General features: G+C 38.2%; 1 protein-coding gene across 4 annotated transcripts in view; it reads right to left on the bottom strand.

Annotated features, from left to right (window-relative positions):
• SLC4A7 (solute carrier family 4 member 7) overlaps positions 1-23,932 on the bottom strand; it is an 89,580-nt gene that overhangs the window by 45,399 nt on the left and 20,249 nt on the right. For 2 of the 4 annotated variants that reach the window (XM_030512329.1, XM_030512322.1), the window contains exons 1-2: positions 18,252-18,386; positions 9,718-9,799 (exon numbers count right to left, since the gene is read on the bottom strand). In XM_030512329.1, the coding sequence (XP_030368189.1) occupies positions 9,718-9,799; positions 18,252-18,287 (118 nt within the window). In that variant the 5' untranslated portion in view covers positions 18,288-18,386. Of the gene's footprint in view, positions 1-9,717; positions 9,800-18,251; positions 18,387-23,932 lie in introns of those variants that run through there. The other 2 variants (XM_030512303.1, XM_030512313.1) reach the window with 1 other exon arrangement.

Consider the following 23,932-nt stretch of genomic DNA (forward strand, 5'->3'; position numbering starts at 1 on the left):
CAAAGCTGCCGGGTGCAACCGAGTGACCCACCACTCACTGCAAATGCTGTTATCATCCCTGTTAGAATTTTGTCTTGTTTTACATACTGAATTAGCAAGTATTAAACTTGTATATACACTCATATATAAACAGTTTTATTTGTCAAAGTGTGATTTTTTTTGCAGGAACTTTTTTTCCTCAGAGAAACTCAAAACATTTTTCTAGTAATAGGGAATTTTATATTATTAAGAATATTTTAAGTAGTCTGATAAATACTTTTTTTAAACATATGTTTTGATCATTACACAAAAAACTTGCAGGTGATTACTTTCTAGGAAATTTCAGGAATTTCTGAAATTGTTCAAGATTTTACTTCCTGAAAAATTAGAAGGACTTCTGTATTTTCGTCTCTTGCTGTTTCCATAAATCAAGACAAAAATCCCACATTGCTTTCTGTGCTGAAGAACAAACAAAAATCCCATACAATCCCATACAGAAGGGCCTCCATCTTAAACAATTCACATTCTATTGCAAAAATTAGTCCTTGTAATTGTGTGATCATCTTCATAGTCAAAGACCACGTTGCTGCATGGAGGAGAGGTGGAACAAGGAAACAAGAAGACTATCTCCCTTGATAAAATGGCAGCCTGACTGAACAGTTTAAGTAGGAAAGTTTGGAGGGGAGCAGATATGTTGCAAAGGGACAGGAAAAAAGCTAGGAAAAACAGAGCCGAAATAACCAACAAAACAAATATGTTTTTAGGCAACCTGTGACCATAGCAAATTGCCTTCCTACCCAAAATGCACTGACCTCTCAGCTATTACTATGTCCAGATGCCTCCCAGCTGCTTCAAGGCACACTTAACTTAGTAGGTACTGCCAACTTAGTCCTCAACCTGGGCAGCCAGCCCACAACCTACAACATTTGTTATTACTTTCTACTCCAGAAGGAAACTTTAAAGTGCGTGCCTTCTCACTACCCCACGACAAAGACAGGGGTATGGGTTATCCTACACTTCAGCCCTCGCTGCCCAGAAGCGAACGTGTGAATGGCTATTTCCTCAGATAGACACTGTCTTGAAGCAAATGTGAACCAAGAATACCTTCCCCAAATCACTTCTGTATACGCAAAGTGACCAGACTGCTACACCTGCCACTGTGTTTTGGGTCTAATGTAAAGTGCTGACAAACAAGATGATTTTCAGTGGTTATTAAGTAAAATGCATCACAATCCAATGTAATAACATCAGAATAACTTCAAGAAAACAACTTGATGAAAATGAGCCTCTGAATTACTGTTTTTGTTTGTTTTCTTTCTCGCAGCAAGCATGAGGGGTGTCAGTACACTAGACTAACCAAGAAAAGTTTGGCTATTGCAAACAGCTTATGAGGACACCAGCTTTAAGAAAATGACCTCCTTTTTGTTACCATGGACATGTACAAACAAAGACATCTCCACTACTACCCATGAAATCCAAACCTACTGCTGTTCAGTATACTACCACCATTACCCACAAACACGTTGCAGATATATTCAACTCCAAAAGGCAGGGCAAAACTGCATAACAAAAGTTGGACAAGCTTAACCTTAATTCTAATTCCACAAAGCAAAGCACTGAGAAGCCCTCTAAAAATAAAGACAGCTGTATTGAGTAGGTCTATGTTCCCTTCAGTTTCATTTTTCAGAGATGGTATTTATTAATGTTTGCAGATGCACAGATAATGTTTACTTACAAACACAATTTACAAGCAAAATCAAAACAAAACAAAAACACAGGGATTTTTCCTGGCCCCCTCCCCCCCCCCCGTGAATTTGGTGAGAAAACTTACACCTTACGGCCCTTCTCCCTGGCCATAAAATGCCAGAAAGGCAAGTAATACAATAGCAATGGAGAAAAAGTTAACTCTAAAAAGGCTGGAATTCATATTACTAGCAACAGTGTTCTGAAAAGAACACAACCTTTTACTTGAATATTGTTCCTAAAAGCTTGAAATTATATGACCTTCAAAGCTTTATTCACACAAATATCTGTACCACAATACCACTCTCCAGCAAAGCTTGTTACAGAATTACTTTAAACCAATAACCAATAGAATTCGTAACCAGCCTGATACTAAATTTAGTAATACAAACCTCAAGGAATAGTTGTTCATTTTAATCTAACATGACTTTATCCAAGCTTAGCTGTTCAAATCCACCAAGAGTATTTACTTCTTAAGGTCCTTATCAGTATGAAACAAATTTTAATGCTAGTAGCATGCTCCATCACATGGTTGGTCTTACTCTAAAAGTCAGTTTATATCAAGTCCTATAAAACAGACAGTATAGAAAATGCCCCAAAGTCCCTAAGAAAAGGGTAACAGAAGACTTCTAAAGTCCGAGAGAGATCAAAACCACGTATCTGAAAATTGCTCTCCTGTGGCAACCCTTCAAATACAATTCCACAAAGAACTTTTTTTCCAACCATCATTTTATTAGCTGGACACCTTTTAAGCTTCATAAAAGAAGGACATTCTTCCCATGTTAACAACAGAGAGCAAAGAGAATCAATATATATGCGAATTTTCAAATCCTGTTACTTACAAATTTGAAATGCAGAGATCATATATTAATCACAGTTATAAGGGACATCTGGAAGTGGGCTATCTGGTCAATCTTGCTCAAAGTATAGCCAACTTCAAAGCTGAATCCATCTTTTTGATCAGGTTGGTCAAGATGACAACCAGCCAAGCTTTGAGTATCTGTAAGGATAGATACTCTACAGCCTCTCTGGGCAACCTATTCCAACATATAACACCACACTACCTGAAACAAGTATCTTAATATCCAATCAGCACTTCCAATAAATACTGTATTTTCTGTGTGGTCCCCTTTACCCTTTTCACTATGCACCTCCAACAAGAGTCTGATTCCATCTTCTCCATAAGCTAACCAACAGTCTGCTGAAGACAAACCATGTAGTAGCAAGAACAATCATTCTTCCAAAAATCTTCAAATAATAATCTGGAGATAAATCATTTATTTTACATGGAAGCCTTTATTTATTTAAATAGTGTCATAACCTATCTTGTCCCGGCACTGCGCTTTCCAGTATGGAAAAAATTGGAGGATCTGTGAGAAAGATCCTAATCTGTTCCTGAAGACCATAAAATGGGGGAAAAAAGCAGCTGTTCAAATGTCTTCTAACTCACATCCCCAGACACATTACCCTAGTAGGAAGCATTTGAAATCTCTCATAATCTCATGCCTTGGCATTAATTCCCAGAAAACACCTGCACACACAAAAATAAGCTCAGTGTAATTTATTAGCACAATTTCTGCATTTTCTGTCACAGGTCTGCTCCAAAGGTAGAAGCACACATACGAGCAAAATAATTTTAGGTAGACAGAAGAAGTAAAGAGAACAAGAAAGTCTTTTCATGCCCCAAAGAACTTCACAGCCCAAAGGTCTTCTCCAAATATTCTCTGCTTTGGTGAAACTTAAGGAACGAATAGGAAGGAACATTTTATTATGCAACCTCTGGAAATACACTCCAGTCAGTAATTCATTGAACATACTGCTACTATGCTAATTTTCTCATTTTCTAGTTAAAAATAATGCCACACTTCGGAAGTATGCAATTAAATGTACAATTTAATATTCATATGGAAGTTCTTAGTGTGAGACATAAACTAAATATTTCAAAATAAACAGCTTATTTTATGAACTTCTCTCACACAAAACATCCCCAAGAAACAGTCAAATTATTTTCTAAGAAATTAATGTCATAAAAGTGAATATAAAATATTTTAATATAATCTTGGTCTTCCAATTAAAACTTCAGTTTTATGGCCATACTACCTGAATAACAACCTTAAGTATATTTCAGGTTATAAAACTGCAGTTAGTTACCTTTTTATAAAATTCCTGATGCTGTCAGAACGGAAACATTACATTTCAAAATAATAAAGGGGAAAAAAAAAAAGCTAGGACAAAAGCTTTCTTCTCCAAGAATATTTTCCTTAGAGCAGAACAGAAAACCACACCACACAGGTTTATGTAACACACATACACTATGTCTTTTAAACAAAAATAAAATCAAAATAGTAAAACTATTGTTATTCTAAATAATTACTTACACTAGATACAAAAATGTTGACTTAGTTTCAGTATGAATACTACTACTCAGTCCCAACTCAGTCAGGATTGTGAAGTTGGCTATTACCTTCTTTAGCAAGATAAAACATCCTGTCAACAGCCGTTCATCAACTGGGGTATGCAGAAGGGCTTCTTAGCTGCTGGGACCATTCCACAAACAAGAAACGAACAAGTGTCTCAAGGACACGCATTAAGGTCTGTTTCAAGAATAATAAGTAATTTCCCTCAAAGATGAGGACAATAGTGGTATCAAAACTGCTAATTTTTTTAAGCTTATACAATTATTATCTAGCTAAAGAATACAAATTTTGGGGTGCATTAGTCTATGCTTTTGGTAGGTTATCATCATTAAGTCTCACAATGTAAAAATGTTAAAAATCTCTTACCTCAAGCAACTTCTATTAAGCTTCACTTGCCAGGAGCTTACAGTATGTCCTTCCAGTAATTTGCAAGTAATTTAACATGCAAGTAAGAATTCCAAAATTTCCAGTAATATAAATATATTTCAATATTTATAGTAATTTCTAAGTACAGAGTTGGGCAGAATCAGAAGTAACTTCCAAAAACAATGTTCTAGAAATTAGAGATAACCCCCTGCCCCCAAAACCTACAACACATCAACACTGAAAATTGTGTCTAGACACTCTGGGTGCCCTACTGAGTTTGGGAGGTTGGACTAGATGATCTCCAAATGACCCTTCCAACCCTCATGATTCTGTGAAAACTCTGTTAAATTAATAGAACACAAAATCCTAAGGAATTTACCCGTGAACTGTATAATGCAGGATTCCCATAGCAAAAAACAATAATAACTAAATTTTCAACATATGTGATGAAGGCGTAGCAGTGCAGCCTAATTCCAAATACTTAATGAAGACTGCATTAAAAATCATACAAGGAAAACATCTTCAATTTTTGCGACTTCTAGAGAAGGGCTGATCACAGGTAACATTTATTTCTGAATGACAAGGACAAAACAATTTATCCTGCACCAGCTACCAGCACAACTGGTGCAAGTGAACATTTTGTTGAAGTTGCATATGACTCAGAGCATGTCTCATATACTTGACGTACTGTACTGTATCCGAACAGACATGGTTTTGCTTGCTCTCAATTCAACTCAAACTAAGGAGCAGGCAAGAACATCTTTCCAATTCCCTGGATGAAAGGTGGTCTGCAAGAATTATTAATGACCATCCCAAATTACCTTTGTTTTCACAAGTAGTTACACATCATATTTTTCAACTTTTTGACCACACAAAAAGATACAACTTAATGAGAAATAGTATTTGAAAATTCTTTTTTCTGTTAAACATGGTTCTTTTTCTAGACCCATTAAGGGGGTCTCTTAAAGGTTCAAATATTCATTCTGCAGTTTAATAACCATAAGAAACCTGTTCTGTACTGCCTGTCTAAATTAGCACAGCCTATTACAGAACATAAAAACATAAACACTAAGCACAATCAAGTGCCAGCAGCTACAATGTCGTGGTTTATTACTTGTTTTCACCTGCTCCTGTACAACTTCTTTTCTCACAAAATTTACAGGAACTATTAATGGGTTTTTTAACAGTTGCAATTTAGATGCATCTAAAGGGTAGAATAGTAAACCTGACACCTCAAAACAAAAAATAAAATAATAAAAATAAAATTAAAAAATAAATTCTACCACTAGTCAACATGTAAGTTCTCCTAGTTCTCCAAAGCCCTTTCATAATGCCGAAACAATTTCTAACTACTTGTAACACATTAAACTGCAAAACACTTGCAAAGTAAGTCTTCCACTTAGACATACAATTCCCACTTCTAGAGGATAAAAAAAATGCAGGATGAATTACCTGTGCTTATCAACTAAGATTAATTGAAAAGCACCACTGTTTTCTTAAAGGAAAAATAAGGCTCTAAACCATCAAGGTATCAAAGGGTCACTTGAAATGTAAACACTACTTACACCTGCAACAGGATAGTGTGAGAGTCAAGTAGCTACTATTAAATCATCTTAATTCTTGAAAGCTGCTTCTTGGATTTATGCCACAGAAAACTGTTGAGACACACACTCTTGACCTCAGATCATTTCTGGAACAAGACTTCTGTTATGTGTAAACTCCTTATCTCTGCTGTGTATGTAACTGGTTTGCTAAGAGTAACAGAATATATAATTTTTCCTTTAAACTGCATCTAGTAAATGTATCCTCAAATCAAGGTGGAAAATTAGCTACACATTTTAAAAGATAGGTCCTGGTAATATGGTAATATAAAGCCAAACATATCAAGTCTGGTTTAAGAAAGCTTTCCTTAAATGTGGTTCTTAACACTAAATGCCTTTCTCAAGATGGCATGAAACACCTCTGCCATTAATATTCTTGCCTTACTTCCAGCTCCTGCCTTACTTTGTTATTAATCTCATTCATTGCAGCTCAGAGTCTGGCATCAAGTTAAGAACATTAGGTACTCTTAAAAATGTTATTTTAAGATGTTATTCCCCTTTCTAGCCCTTCTGTAAACTGACATTTGTTATTTCAAAGTAAGTTCTTAGAGCTTCGGTAAAGAGCAGGACCTTTCTTCAGTATACACACAGTCTGCCCACAATTGCAGATTACCATCTCTATCCATCTCTCTTAAAGGAAGAGAGTTACGAAACAAGTAGCCTGTGCCTAACCTTTCTAACCAAAACACTGTCACTCCCAATCTGCACCATGCTTTCCCAGCCACCATAAATAGAATGCAGAACTTGAGAGGCCCTGGCTCCAAAATCTATTTTCCCCTTTAGCATCTGGCCCTCTTTCCACTAATATTTCATCACAAAGTTTCCAGAAAATGAAAGCAACCAATACTGACAACACCAAGAAAATTTTGCTGTAGTATTAGTAGCAAAATTATGCCTTCTACAGCATCAAACCAACCAACATTAGTTTGTACAGGCTCTAAAACACTTAAGAATCACCTGTCCATTCCTGCTTTTAAAGGTTTGGTGCTTCACATAGAACCATAGAATGGTTTGGGTTGGAAAGGACCTTAAGATCATCTAGTTCCAACCCCCCTGCCATGGGCAGGGATGCCTCACATCATAGTTGAGCTGCCTTTCCTTGAAAATGAAGCAACACACACTTCTGGAAAGGTTCCAAATTCCTAGAACTCCTTTTCAAGTCACAAGAAAAACTAGTCGGAAGACTGGACTGAAACAGCTTCAGGTCTTAACACACGATACCTAATGCTCGATTATAGGTCTTCCTAAGCCTACAAGAAAACATTCACAAGTCAGTAATGAAAACTAGTACTATCCAGAGGTTTCCTACTGCTTGCAAACAATTCCAGTTCTCCCCTTGTAAGACTTTAATACCAGAATTAAAAACAAAGCCCCAAAATCCCACGTATCTACTTTAAACAAATTAGCTTATAAATAATGATCTCATCAACAGAGCTTTAAGTTCACATGAATTTATCCTCTAAAACACTCTGAATCTAAAGAATCTCTTCTGGTGAAACTCAGTGAAGATAACCAAGAGTCATAAACAACTGTACTTACAAACCTTTCTCTTTTGCACAGGAAAGACCTCTTGTTCTTACTTTGGAACAGTTTCCACTGATAAAGGTCAAAATACACGCCATCCCTCCCCTCCCCATTCTACCACTAAAAAAAGGAAAAAAAAAAAAAAGGAACAATTTTCTTACGAATACATAAGATACTAAAAAAATATATGTCATCACCAAAAATAATTCTCACTTACGTGTAAAAATGTGTGCCTATCTGAAGCTTCAGATATGTAATAAACCTACTGGAATACATTCTTCCTGTTAGACAACTTATTGGTTATTTAACCTCTGTATAGTCCGTCTGGGTCACATCAAAGAGAGAGGTGGCCAGAGGAAACATAAGGCTGCATGGCTAAGAACAAGGTGAAGACAGCGAGATCTCCTCATCTCCTCCTTTCGACAGCTGTTACGTTGAATCAATTGCTCATGAAACATTAGTCTCAGTTTCACCTTAAGATAGGTATTTTCCATAGTCGGCAATACAAATGTTTAAATTGCCCCTAGCAGCCTGAACCCCTGCCTTCCCATCCAGGATCTTCTGCAAGTACAGTGTTGTACTAGCTGAAGCACTCCTGCAAATGTGCTACAGAAGAGCCTGGGGAAGCAATCTGGCTGCAAGTTCCCATGTCATTCTTGGTATTTGAGGCATTACAGCTGTTCATGCTGGTGCATGGCACACTACTCGAGCTGAATGCCTGCCCTCCCTTGCCTCCCTGCATAACACACACATTCTTTTTCTGGGTCCTCTCCCAGACAAAAGCAAGAGAGGGAAATGAAGGACGAGAGAGCTTAAATCCGCACCAAAGATTTAACTGCGGAAACAGACATGGCAGTGGTTCCACCACAGCTCAACTCCATCTAAATCGGCATTGCTGCAGCCTCCACCACTGTACCTCTCAGCCTCATATTCACACTTCCTTCCTCTGCTTAGCACTGGTACGCATCCGTGTGGCAAATTGGTTTGGGGTGCTCAACTGCTGAGATCTTTCTTACTATTTTCCTTTATCAGGATTGTTACATTATCTGCTGACTTGAGATACTTAACCAGGCTTATGGTACGTACAGTCAGACAAACAAAAGTGTCAGTAGAAGACAGAAAACAGTAACAGGCTGAAGGGAACAAATCAAGAGTATGACTGCAACAGCAACAAACAACTTTAATCACTCTAAACTGTATAAGAAAATGTGACAGCAACCTAAATCAACTTTTCTCAGCTAGAAACTGCTGCTATAATGGCTCTCCAGTGTTCGGAAGCAGTAGGGTATCAGGAAATACTGCTTAGTGAATCTACTGATAATCTTCTAGCATTTTGCAAATGTTAATTAAGCTTCAGGACATGCTATGTGAAAGGTGAATAGACAAGATTTTGAATACCGGATCTCTCTAGCTTTTTCCTCTGGCATCCGTGAATCTTCACCCCAATCTACTTCCTTTTCAAGTCAGTAAGAAATTGTATCCTAGATGAAGTATCTAATTCTGGATTTTGCTATATGAAACTAGCTCAATGCTATTTTTGTTGCTAAATGCAGGATCCTGAGTCAAAATAACAAGGACTAACGGGGTTCCATAATGCTTTAGCTGACTGCAGACTGCACAATTTACCATGGAACTAGAAGCACTGTTAGTGGTTCAGAGTCTCGGTATTTAAAGCGTGTGACCACACTCACAATGATACTTAACTTTCAGAAAACTAAATAAACATCTCCCTCAAGGCCCCCATTTCCTGAGTTTTGATTCTGCAGAACTGACCGTTCATGCTGAGAAATTACCTACTGACAGCAATCATTTTTTCTAACCTACAACCTCAGAAGCAAGCTTTCCTTGACAAAGTTTCATGCATTTTTAATTGTTTGGGGTTTTTTTTTTTTGTTTCAGGGTTGGGTTTTTTTTGTGACAGATTTGACTAATGGTGAGTATTTATTAACATGCACAGAGACAAAAACAGGGAAACTGGGCACATCATCTGCTGCTCAGTGATTTATTCCTAGAATTTCATCAAGGCTGTAAAATTCCAATTCGTTTTAGGCGTAAGGAAAGCAAACAGAAAATCGCCACAAACTCACTCTCTAGTTCTTCTTTCTCAAAGTTGGTATTGATAGTAGAGCTGATTTTGCCCATATCCACAACAGCTTCTTCATCGTGACCCTAAAGAAACAAGATGCAAGTTTGAGTTAAAACTAAACAGAAGTATTTTTTTCTGAATTCCTATATTCTGCAATCCTGAAGCTCTTTGTCAAAGTTTTCTAAGACAACAACACGCTTTTACCTCTTATACATTGAGAAAAAAAATGTTACTGCAAATCTACGCATCTAATTCCTGAAGAAAACATTACCCTGAATTGAAGGAAAAATAGAGTAATCAACAGATACCATGCAATTGCCTTTTGCAATGCTCTTGATTTCATATCATGGATCAGAACATATATTTCAGGAATGTGATTCTTTTAGGTTTATGTTCAACAACAGTGAGTCTACTTCAATAAAACAACCAGCAAATAAAAAGTTACATAAGTCAACATGGGGACAATTCCAGTGTGAGATTTTCCAGCACAAATAAGAAGCTTTTGTGAACCAAAGGTGATACAAAGGGTGGCAACAGAGTTGTGTAACTTTACTTGGGGGCCTCCACTACATCAACAGTTTCAGGAAGATCAAAGTATCTGTTTCACTCAGGTTTCAACAGACATCTTGTTAACCACACCCCTATTAAAATCACATTTTTTATGCACAAGGTTAGAAAACAGCAATTGCACGACGATTTGTTCAGATTCCATTACTACTGAAACCATACCACTCATAATGCAAAAGCACAGTCCTCTAATCACACTTGGCACATGACTAAAGAGACCTTTAAACACTGCCTTTTGCTCACTCTTGAAAAAAATATACCTTAGAATAACTGAGCAATAGTAATCTCATAAATTCATCTGACTTGACATCAAAACTACACTGAAGTTGCCTTTCTTCAAATGTTTGCATTCTTTAGAATACAGTCCACTTGTAACAGCTCACAAATTACAGCCTACTGGCAGAAGGCTGGAGGTTCTCCAAAAGAACTACTGCCTACCCTAAGGGTAATGCTTTACTTTACATCTATGTGTAAGGGCAGGCTTGCTGCTAAAGAATACCGTCCCTGCTCTTTCTGCATGATCTATCTATCATGAAGTCAGATGCAAAGAGCTGAAGCAAGTGATTTGGATTTTTTTAAATATTTTTTTAAACAACTTAATCAGTTTTCCATCAGCTCAGTTCACCAAAGTGACTTTTCTTGTGGCCATGACAGCTAGATCCACCACAAATATATCTGTTTGATCACCACTTCTGGCAGCAGTCCACTCGTACATTTACATTGATCAACGTGGGACCTGTGACAGTGTTTTTTGTGAGTTAAAAACAGAAACCTAAATCAGGAGTCTTAAAGTGACTGGGAACCCCAACAGCATTGACATTCACCTAAACTTTGATCTTTGAATTATTCAATAGTGCAATGCTTTATATATAGAACAAGTTGGTCATCTCTCAGGGAAGTGAGAAGGATGAGAAACAACATGTGTGTAACAGCTACAAGCTAAAAAAATGATCTCAACTCCTTGGTCTTCATAAAATAGATATTTATTATACTGTATTGTGTGCACATACACACACAAGCAAAGAAAATACTAATCTTTGTTTGACTATTGAGGAAAGTAAAGAATATGAAGATGACAAATGGCACATACAAGAAAAAAAATTTCAGATGAGTTTTAAGAAAAAAGATAAAAGCAGTTAGACCACATTAAAAAAAAATAAAAGCAGCTGCACTATGTAAATAAGCAAAATACAAGAGCGGCAGATGGCCAAATCAACTTCTGAAAACTAAATAAAGGTTGATTCCAAGCTGTGTCCCTAACAATGGTGTTTTCAAGAAAGGTGTTACACAGCAGAAGTGGAGTCTTGCATGAATGTTAGAAAAATTAGAACTCCTGCACACTGCAGACAGCTGCAATTAAATAATTCAGGTGATTAAACCAAAGCCATATCTGATGGGAAAATCTGCCAAAATGTTACAAGGATCTATTAATGAAGAAGTGGCAGAAATTCTCAAAGCGTCACAGTTATAAGAGGGAGGGTGGGGACATGAGGGGTCATACATTCCTGGCTCCTCCACCCTAAAAAGCCTTCTAGAAGATGCCTTCATAATGTAACTGACCTCTGCCCTCTCTGTTTTTCCCTATCTTTGGCACGGTTATGGTTATCAAACACAGTTGCAAAGTAAGTCTTGGCTCTTATCTTTACTGAAGATGGATTTTCCAACACAGCTTGGGAAAAAGTCTTTTTTTCATGCATAAACCCAATAGCAAAAAGAGGTCTCCAAGGAGCAGTATTAAAAAGCCTCAGATAACAATCTTTTGAGGCACCAAATAAGTACAGCAAAACATCTAACTGCATTGGTGAGGCCGGAACACTACCAAGGACTCCTCAAGCATACCTACTTCTATTTCTGTGTCACTGAGATGAGGTGGAAAATTACTGTGGTACACTCCAGTTCACAGAAAGACATATACACACAAACCCTGCATGTTCCCAGAAAACTCAAAATAGAAATTAAAACAGGTGCAGTATTACAAATCCTCATTTTAAGTGTCTTATGAGGGATAAAACCCTCTAATATTAGGAAAACTGCTATCAAAACCTCTTCCACGATTGGTTCCGTGGTTACAGCCAGATTGATGAAATACCCTGTACCTAACTTCCCCCACCTCCCTTTAGGACACTTGGAAGCTTTCCAAACACAGGCTTTGAGCAATAAAGGAAGACAAAGTTTTTCCCCAGATTATACAAACTGGTAGAAAATGACATACACACATGCAAGAAAAGACTTTTATCTCTCAATTACATCTTGAAACTGTAGTTGATGCATGCCTTATACCATGTTATTAATATTTATCACCCTTTGCTTCAGTAACAGAGGTACTTTGCCAACCTTACACACATAGAAGCAGCCTTCAAAACCACATCATGTGAAAGTACCATGTCTTTTGAGATTAGATTACAGAAAGGTATGCATGCCCTTGCAAACCCTTCTATCACTATCTCAAAGTACTCAATGTATGCAAAGACTTCTCCAAGAATAAACCGTTAGCAACCACAAATATCATACACGAAGAAAAGCCTTTCAGCCTTTGTTTAGTAAAGCACAAAGCATCATTTTAACTCAGCTGTTTGTGAGGCCAATAGCAAATCCCACCATAAGACACTTTTGCCTTCGGTCAGATAAAAAAAACCCCAACATTTTCAAATACTCTATAAAACTAATTCCAAGCTACAACCTTTTCCTTGCTAAAAATAAAGTCTGTAGGGCATAGGTTTCCAGTAATTATAGAAGATCTACCATGCCAGTTTAAGGAACAGAAGTGAGAGAAAAAAAAAAACCACTGTTGAATTCACAGCTGCTGAATCAAAACACATTCCCACTCTAGTTATCTCTTCTACTTTCTGAATCTTTACATACACAAACAAAAAGAGATGAGATTGTTTAAAACATCAACTTCACTTCTGTAGGCACGGAGAATGAATTCATCTTAGAGCAAGCACTCCACTGCAGATTACCATCCAGTTCATGTGAAACTTGATGTACAATAATCCCACAGATGCCAAAAAAAAAAGGCTGATGAAGATGAGGCAAGATAAAATTTATTACTAACTTGGGATGTATGTAACTTCTTTTCAGCCAAGAGACAAAACAATGGGGGGGGAGGGGGGGGCGGGAAACACAAGCAGCAACCAAGGTGCCCCAGGGAGAGATAAAACCTTCACCTTTGGTTTGCTTTTCCAAAAGGAGGTGATCATTTTATAAAAACAAATCCAAAGTACTTCAAGGAAATTTAAAAAGTCATCCTAGGACATTGTACTAAAATACACCAAGTATACTTTTTCCTAACACCACATTTGTGGATACCCACAAACGTAGTGTAGAAACAACCTTCCAGTAAAACCTTCCTATTCAGCCAGAGGTGCCTACATATACCACAGCATCGTCTTATCGGCTTTCTGACTTCCCCCATGAAAATGAAACACCTTTTCAACTGCTGCTGGCCAGACAAGCCTTTCAAAAACTCTTTGCTCTAGCAGAATCTCAGTAAGATTACTCTTGCCACCTCCCATCTTCAGATGTCTTTTCTCAGTCCAGGAGAAAAAGAGCAATGTCCTTTTATTGAAGACAAACAAATATTCAGAAATTGTTTACATTGTATTTATTTACCTCAAATATTTGCCTTCACTTGGCATAATATAGTTTTTGTACCTAAAATATTATGGCTACATGTTTTTTAAAAGTAGTATCTAGGAAAAAGGTCAATCCTAAATTGCATGCATCATTAAGGGAAGCATTCTAGTTTGCAAGAACACCTCCAGCAGCACGTGTTAGTTACCATCTAGTGGACTGGCACAAATATGACGCAGAGAATATTAAATCTAAAGGGAACTTTCCACTGTCCTCTGTACAAGCTCTTCTCACCATGCAACTCAACTAACCTTATGCAGTCACATACACGTGACAGACTTCAGATGGGCACACTGCCAAAGTGCATTACTGAAAAAACACTTCTAAGAGATACAGCTTGTGAGCAACAAATGTTTAAGGCACTTGAAATGCATCTCAATCAATTAATTCTGACAACAGACAGTGATCATACAACTGGTTGATACAGTGAACCATAAACCTCTGAAATCTAAGCAGAATACAGTAATCATGTTGAGAATAATTTGAACTCAACATTTAAAACCATTACTTAGCTAAGTCAATGTTTGTATGCCACATTTACATACCCTCAGCCCAAAGTTCCTCCCCAACAGAATTGGGGCACTAGTTGCAGCACCAGAAGAGATAGCCCTAGTGTTCACGGGAGTAAGCAAGCAGAGCACAGGAGAGGACACAAACAAAAAACACCATCCCCAAAAAACCCCACACTACATTACTACTTTCATGCTATAAAGAACCTTCGCTGCAGCACATATTCATGTAGATGGGAGGGGAAGGGAGAGGAGAAAGAAACCCACAACCAACCAAACCCAAACAAAGGGGGTGGAGGGTGGTGTTATATATGTATGCACAAATATTTTAAAACTGATCTTTTTTTACAGATAGATACAAACCCATTTGTTTTCTCACACAGCTATTGAAATACATTGTTCAGAATAATTAAGAACCAGTAGGGTCATTCAGGATTCATTTTCACAACAGCATTTCCCAAGAGGTTTGTTTCAGAAGCCTGCATTTCTATTCCAAGCACACACAGTACTTCATGTAGTCAGGAAACAAAATACATCCCCAATTTACAGAATGCACACACAGCCTCTTCTCTATCCGTTCCATCTCCCAGAACTGCAAACTAACAGGCACTAATACTTCAGAGAAAAAAGAAAAATGAAAACAATCAGGCAAGACCAGTGTTATCTCCTAATTTTGTAAGACTACAAGTCTACCAGTGACAGCAGCCCTGGAAGTCATAAGAAAAGAAACCAGAAAATGGGTGTATTTGTTAATGCCATCTGTGACACTGTATGCAGAGTCCAATGGTAATCATTCTACCTCTGGCAATCATCAGCACTAAGTCTACACCACAGCTCTCCTACTGCTACCCATACAGAGCACTCAGTACCCTAGTCAAGAGTGAGTAAATTGGGAAGGGCTTTTTCACGTGGTTCACCTGCAGGAACAGCCAACAGCAACACTTGGTAAGTTCTAAATATATTGTTTTACTTCTCTGTCAGATTGATTCTGCTTTTAAACCAGAGGTAAGATGAGCCTATGGAGGACAAGAGGGCAGGCATCTCTGGTTGCCGACTCCTTGAAGGACAGCCAGGATACAAAAAAAAAAATCAAAGTTCTTTCTGAATAGTAGTAAGTGAGGGTATTGGAACTACATGATCTTTAAGGTCCCGTCCAACCCAAACCATTCTATGATTCTATGATTATTCAGGGTATTGAACAGTCTTCAGGTGAGCTGCACAAGCAGTCCTACAAATGCATTTGAAGTAAACTCTTTGAGCACAGTATTGGTCTACACAGCAATACTGTATCTTCATAAGTTGCCAAAGTGATGAAATACTACCAGTTCTAAATCAAGCACATCAACCTAACAGCCAAGGGAAAATGTACCAGATATAAATGGGCCCAGTCTCATTTTGTCAGCATACAATTTTTAGATAGCTTTGCCTCTAAATATATATGGATGAAAATTATTAATAATTCACAAACAGAACACTTGCCAGGTTTAAAATAGGAAGCATACCATATTGATGGGTTCCCCCTTGGTTGTATTTGCTATGGTCTCATTTGCACAGGAACAGCCGCCTTTTCCCCCTGCTATCATAGCAGTGGGTATTGGTCACACACGCAAGACTGTAGTACAGCTCATGGGTTTTGGTGTTGCCATCCCCCTACACCACCACCCCCCTTCCTGTGAATTTTATCTGTGGTTATACAATTACTAATTACACAACTATCCTCACATGTAAATGAAGATTCCTCCTAATCAAAGCAATACTCAGATCCTCACAGGAAGGTATGACGCTTAGATTTCAGTAATACCATAGTTGTAATCAAAGAGGTTTGGAATACTTAGAGAAGTTTTTCTAGCCTACTAATCCTCTAATTAACTGCTCATCTTACCCTACTAAATACATCTGACCAATCCAGTTCTAGAAGACTTACCAAAAAAACCCAAAAGAGCTACACAAACCTTGTTTGGACAAGTATGTCCAACAGACATCAAAGACTCCAATAAGACTGTCCAGAAGGTGCATTTTATTTTTACTTCTCCAAAATTGTATGTGGAGGACAGTAAACACAGACATGTAAGTGTGCTACTTTAAAAATAAAAGAAAGAAAAACCACACACACACAAAACAACAATCACACCACACTTTCAGAAAAAAAGCAGTTCTAAACACGTTCACATTTTGTTAGCTGCACAATTGAGTAGCTAATGACTATAAATAACTATTTCAGTGGTTCTAGCAGGCCACTGTCTCAGTGAGCACCACAACCTGCAAGATAAGCCATGTTCCCAGACAAATCAGACACTAGTCCTTGGTCAGTAAACACAAAGTGCTTGTGTTAATCAGAACACAAAATTAAATTGGGAGGAAAAAGTCAGAAAGAGGAGGAAACAAACATTAACAAGAGTGGTCACAGTAGTGACTGGCTGACAACTATAGCACACCATAGAAATCTGTCCAAAAACAATGAGTTAGAACAGACATGAGAAAAAGGGTTAGCTTGATTTATATTAAGGCATTACTAAAATGTAAGAGAATATTTTGTTAAAATTAGAAGCCTGTTTCAATTCAACCCGAGTGTTCTGCAAGCCAGAAAATCTACCACCTGCATTAATTTAGCAAATAATCTCACCAATCTGACACACGAGATCAAGTTCCATATCCAACATTATAGTAGTCATTTTACAAAGTTGCATTTTATCACTGCCTCACAGACTAAATTTCATTCAATAAATTCATAGCTCCATTCACTTTGATTTCTAGAATTACAGTTAGAAAAAGCAGTAGTAGAATCTTTATAACTAGTCCCCTCAGATTTTTGCCTAGTCTTCTAGACGTGCCCAATGGAGTTCTGTGTTCAGAGCACAATGAAAATCAAGAACTGACCACTGTACTACAGAGACCCTAACGAACAAGACCACTGCATTCACATGCATTTTTAACATGTCTAAATGAAACTCTTACTTCTTATGCTCACACAAGAAAATAGAAAATTAAGTGGTCATCTTATAAAATTCATATAATCCAACCCAGAGGTCTTTAAAGCTTTACAGCTTAGGAAAATTCCATTCAATAGATTTTCGTTTCCAGGGAACTCTAAGGTAGTAATCCCTGTTACACACTGCATTGCAGTTAAACAGCAGTGATAAAAGACTACCCATACAAGAGCTAAACAATAGCTTGTAACACTGATACCAGAGTTCACTCCTTCACTGTAGAAATCCCCCTAGTTTTGTAGCTATGCCACAGACGTTATAAGAAAACACTGTCTCTGTGATCATTTTACCTCAGTTACATGGCTCATGAAGTTCACTTCTTTTATTTTTGTCAGAAGGAACAATGAATAGGCTATTTCAAGATTCTTTACCAGAAAATTCTCTGCTATACCTGCATAGAATTACACAAAACCACATTTGATAACCTTCAAATTAAGAAAAGCTGACTCAAAGTGGGAGGGGAGCAGGGCAGACAACAAAAATACACCACACGCATCGGAGGAAAAAACAAACTACAACAACAACAGCACAACAACAACAGCAAAACACTCAAACACGCTGCAAATCTAGTATTATACTCTCATGATTGTAAAAGCACATTTCCTTTCTGAATTAAGCCAGTTCTTATGATTAAGCAATTCTTGTGGCACAGAAAATATCTTCCCTAATACAGAAATCTCTACTTCAAGTATTATTTCTATCACCAAATCTTTCAAAGATTTCTTCCCACAACCAGTGAGTCTAAGGTAGCACACCATTCTGACACACAGCTCCTAAATATCACTTGCAGAAAAGCACAGTCGAACCATTATCAAGTTATACAGCTGCTGTTTACGTACAGGTTGCATTTTCTTCCCTGGAAGAGCTTCTTCCATGCTGATGTGCAGAAGTGGAGAATGTCCTTGTACAAGACCCCGTAATGAACCTCCCAGGAGATCAGAGACTGCGCGTACATGACTGCTTTAGCTCACTCTGCTTGACACAGATGTACTCCAGGAAATTGCTCCCCAGCCCCACAGCCAATCGCTCCCTTGTGAGTCTCATCTCCCAGGGCACGGACTGCAGCTACCTCAGGGTCGTGCAAAAGCAGAATGGGCAAGACAGCAAGCTTTCAATTCCAGCTCTGACAATACCAAAAAAGGACTGAAACAGAGCTCCATGCAGCATTTTCTGCATCAACAGCAGCTAAGAAGAGCTCCAAGGTTATAATTTTTGCTCTGATCCAAGACTTCATTAGCACTACAAAATGAAAGCACATTTGTACTTTGGGTCCCAGAACAGAACAACCCAGAAGTCAAACATCTACTAAGTGGGTTTACAGCTGTATTATTGACCTTTCACAGAACACTCCTTCCAAAGTAATTTTGGTTTGGTTTTTCTTCCCCCTACAAATGCCATATATTCTTCTTTAGCAAAATAAACCAGGGCTTCCTAAAAAAATCCTCTTTCCCCCCTGTGTAGAGATAAAAAAAGCCATGCTATTAGCTGAAGTTCATTTCATGTCTCCTTCCAGAGTATGATGGCTCCCTGTTTCAGGCATGCTACGAGTAACTATACCTTTTCTCTCCTTAAGCCAGCCGTACAAAAATGCAACATTCACTCTAGCAGATCAGATTCAGAGCTTCATTTCACTCTTCCCCTCCTCCTCACTGACATACCTCAATATCTTTGTCCCAGCATATAACAAATAGAAAAACTGGCTCTTTAAGGCATTATGCAGAACTTAACCTTCACGACACGACACTGCCTTCCTTGATCTTTTTAATTCTTTCATTCCTACTTCTTGGATGATGAGAACTCTAGTAACAAAGCTGGACTGGTGCCACCCCAACCAATGAACAAGTGAACAACTTGGACAAAACAAAACAAGTAACATACTGGTCACAAACTCGGGATAAGCACCACTAGCTGAAGAAACATACTGTGAAGATGGTATTTATCACCCAGCAGTTTAGAAATCAGGAGACCACACTGAGCTCCTCTCACTGCCTTTCTCAGTCCAGAAAATTCTCTAACTGTAATACAAGTATTCTCAGCCAGTGCTGACAAGAATTTAATAGTAGTTTGTTTCCATTCTGCGAATAGACATTCACTCTTACATGCCTGTGAATCTTTTCACTTCCAAACTATTGAAGGCCTCTCTGTTGCTTTCCATAAATGACAGTAAACTAAATGACTCATACAGGAAGCACACAGTAAAACAAACATATCAGAAATCCTATCTTAGTACCCTCTTCTCAACTGAGCATGCTAAACCAAACCTATTATTTTCCTCATACAGTTCTTCAGCTATTCAGATGAATACCCAGCCAGCTATGCTGAATTGTGTTCTGGTGGCTCTCCCACACTTTAATGCAGTCCTCCTTAGCACAAATCTGTAGTAGAAGTACTTCAGTGTCTAAAATTTAGTTTGTTTAGCTTGAGGCAGGCAGGGTGGTGAAAAGGGAAAAAGGGCTGTCTGTTCCTTTGGTATTGGTGGGGATGGCAGGGGGGCTGAGAATCACATCTTTGCTTATTTTATTTTGATACATTTTGGAAAGAATACTTAATTGGTTTAGAAACTTAAAAAACCTCTCTGAAGCAGTTTGTAGTCAAGCAAAAAAAAAAAAAAACAAAACCAAACCACAGCTTTTTCCTTTTGAGCACGGAAGCTTTAGTCGTTTAAGCAGAAAAGATAGAAAGCAAAGGACAGGCCCATGTAAAGCCAAGCTATAAACCCCAATATTCCAAAATCTAAACAAGTTGGGTTTTTTTCCAAACAGATGGAAGCTTTTGTCTTTTAAGTCCCACACCAAAATACTTTGTGGATAAGCATCTGCTCTTACCCAAGAATAAAAGAATAAATAGAAGGGAAAAGCTTTGCATTAGATGGAGAACAATACAACAACTTCAAACTGCAACTGCCTCAACATGCTTAACTACACAAGTATTCTAAAACAAACTATAGGCAAATATATTCAAAATTATCACATTCTTGAACATGTTCAGTGACAACACTGAGAACTCAGAGCAAAACTTTGTACTGAAGCAATATTTCAACCATATGCTTCATGCTGTGAAAGAATCTTTATGAAATGTATAAGTGGTTTTTTGGGGGGTTTAAGAAGAAACAGAAACATAAGTGGCTATCATGAAACATACACTTTTTCCATCAATCATTCCTTCTTAGTTTTCACCTTTATGTCTTCCAGTTTCACTTTTTTAAGCTTATCTCTGGTTACAAAAGTCTTTTTTTTTTTTTTTGAAAGACAGGACCAAAAAAATATGTACCTATTCTCCAGACAGAAAAGAAAGATTTCATCTGAGCTGTTTGCTCTTTGCAAAACTTTTAATCTTTTCACACAAGCAATATAGAGTCCATTATTTCCTTGTAAGCACTACAGTTTTTCATTAAAAATTCCCTCAAAATCAACTAAATTGGACTAATTCCTAAACCTCTGTTAACCATAGGGCGGAATGCATATATGTTTAAAATGGATCAGAGGAGTAGTTTTCACAGCACTTGTTATGACTAGTTTCTGAATCAATTTGTAAAAATATCCCCCATCACATCTTACAGCCACACCAGGCTTAAGACACCAGCAAGCTGCATATATTTTTAAAGCCGCAAATGAGAGCACAATTACAATCCCAGTCTATCATGAAGTGGCAGTAAACTGCATTACTGCAGGGTCTGCAGTCTCTGGCAGGCAGAGCTGTGCTTAATCTGCTATTCTGAGATGGCAGGATACAAGCGCATTTTTCCTTAACTGGCTGCAGTGAGCAGGACCATGCTCTCAACAGGGTTTACCATGAGCTTAAGACCAGACCTACCAAACCTAGCCACATAGCAGCACAGGAAAACCAAGTGCTCGTTTGCTTGCAAAGAGGCCATACTGACATTCCCTCACACCTAGCGCTGTAAATTCATAGATCTGGCATGAGGTCTCTACTGATAATTAAAATCCTGGGAGGTGAGTTAGGAGGGTGTTAAAGCTACATCCATAATCTAAACTTAACCCTTCCTCATACGAACAAATTATACAAAACAAACATGACAATCTTTTCTAACATTGTAGCCCAAAAAATGCAATCCAGCTCACTGCCACCTTTTGTCATGTATCTGAAAGGATAGCATCCATCAAACGTGAAGCACCAAAACCCAAGAAATACTCACCCATAAGGCAGTAAGACAACACTTCTAAATGAGGCTTTATTTTGGAGGGGGGAGGAGGGAGCCAGGTCACGGGGGAGTCAGGAGGGGAAGCAATATTATAGGGGAGTATGCAGGAGCAAGTTGCATGACAAGCTGTCTGTTAGTATGACATATATCACTACAGATGGTTTTGTTCAGCTTATTAAATGGGAACCTACTAGCTCATATTAAGAAGAGCCACTTCCTACACGTTTTCTATTACACATAAATATGAGCCAGTCCTCTAAGGAGATCACAGAATCATTAAGGTTGGAAGGGACCTCTGGAGATCATATGGTCCAACCCCCCTGCCAAGGCAAGGCCACCCAGAGCAGGTTACACAGGAACGTGGCCAGGCGGGTGTTGAATGTCTCCAGAGAGGGAGACTCCACAACCCCCCTGGGCAGCTGTTCCAGTGCTCTGACACCCTCAGCATAAGAAATTCTTCCTCACGTTGAGGTGAAATTTCTGGTGTTTTAGTTTATGGCCATTGCTCCTTGTCCTGTCACTGGGCACCACTGAAGAGTCTGGCACCATCCTCCTGACACTCATCTTCAAGATGTTTACATGCATTCATGAGATCCCCTCTCAGTTTGCTCTTCTCCAGATTAAACAGGCCCAGCTCCTGATAATAATCTCTCCTCGTAAGAGAGATGCTTCAGACCCCTGATCATCCTTGTGGCCCTCCGCTGGACCCTCTCCAGTAGCTCCTTGTCTTCTTGTACTGAAGATCCTAGAACTGGCCCCCGTACTCCAGATGTGGCCAGCTGTTATGTCCTTAGCAAAGGAACACAGAAACCTTCATGAGCAGTGGCTCATCATTTAATGAATTAATAATATCCATAAAAATCAAGTATTTTTCATAATACAATTTCCACATAACAGCTAGTTCCCAAGAGGTACATCTGCATAGCATACTTCAGCTTGCCTCGGTTTGTATCAGCACATACAATTGGAATTGAGTGTTTCCAGAAAAAAAAAAAAAAAAAAAAAAAAAGAAAAAAAGATAGATGTATTCTGTGCAGATATTCTCTGGTGTATTGCTCCAGTAGTAAGCAAAGAGTTTCTCAGCACATTGCAGGACAGCTGTCACAAGGCACCGGGATGCCGCGAGCAAGCATGAGGCAGATCACTAGTCTGAGCCCTCCTGATGTTCCACAATTACAGATCATTCTGAGCTGCATACTTACTCTCTAGAGAGGATACCAATGACATTTATAATCTGAATTGTCATCAACAGCAAGATTACTATGTACTCTATTGTACAGGCTACTTCATTAATTACCCTGCAGTCCTGATCTGGACACACAGGTGAGGCAAATTTTTAGAGTACTTATTTCTGGACTCAAAAACATTCCTCAGTAGAGACAGATGGAAGAAATTCACTGTATTCAAACAGAACGCTACCAAGAATTTTGCTTTAACATGGATGGACATGTGGTCACCATGCAAATGGCATTGAGCTAGGCTAGGGGATTTGAGGGAAGGTTTTTTTGGTATTGGCTTTTGAGGTGGACTTTTTGGCAAAAGAATGAAGATGCTTTCCAAATTCAAAGCTGCTCACTTTACAACTACAACAGATCCCTATTGCTTACCTTTACCTAAATTCATCCCTAGGCATTTTGGCAGCATTTTTGAGAGATATTCTAATTTTTTATCACGGATGTCTTAGATCACCTTGCAAGTTCAGAAGAACTATAAACCAGGGCTGTTTCAAGACTATTAAGGCCACCTAACCAAGGCCATATTTAAAAGCTCTACAATCACTTGTAGAAATATTAAATATTCATCTCCTAGAATAATAGATGGCACAGAAGTGAACAGCTGATGAGTCCAGATATGAAGCAGCGTAATATGGGGCAGATAATTTTATCTGGTTTGTAATGACATTATTCGAAGTACGAGCGGAGGGAAGGCTTTCCCTGACAGCAGATCCTCAGGAGGCAAAGAGAAAAGGAAGTAAAACTCAGGTCTGCTCATGACCACTGCAGTTTGAACCAGGGCAGAATTTAATCATGTATTTTTTAACTTTCCAAGTGGTGTAACATTCAGGATTCAGGTGGTGTTGTCTGCAGATTATTCTAATGCAAAATACATTCTACAAATCACATCTCCCAAATTATGCTGAGTAACTTCAAGACATCTAAAATCTACATTTATCACAAATATCACTCAATCACCACAGTTACATGCTGAATGCCAACTAGTTACCAGTGCCTCTACCGTAACTTCACAACTACCAAAAAAATAAGCTCTAGCAATCCATGTGTATTTTATTACTCAGGCAGGCAGCAACAAAAAGCTACAATTCCCATTTTTGTGCTAGTGCTAGTAATCACCCGAACC

Source organism: Strigops habroptila, chromosome 1, assembly GCF_004027225.2.
Source record: "Strigops habroptila isolate Jane chromosome 1, bStrHab1.2.pri, whole genome shotgun sequence".
NCBI classification, from domain to species: Eukaryota; Metazoa; Chordata; class Aves; order Psittaciformes; family Psittacidae; genus Strigops; species Strigops habroptila.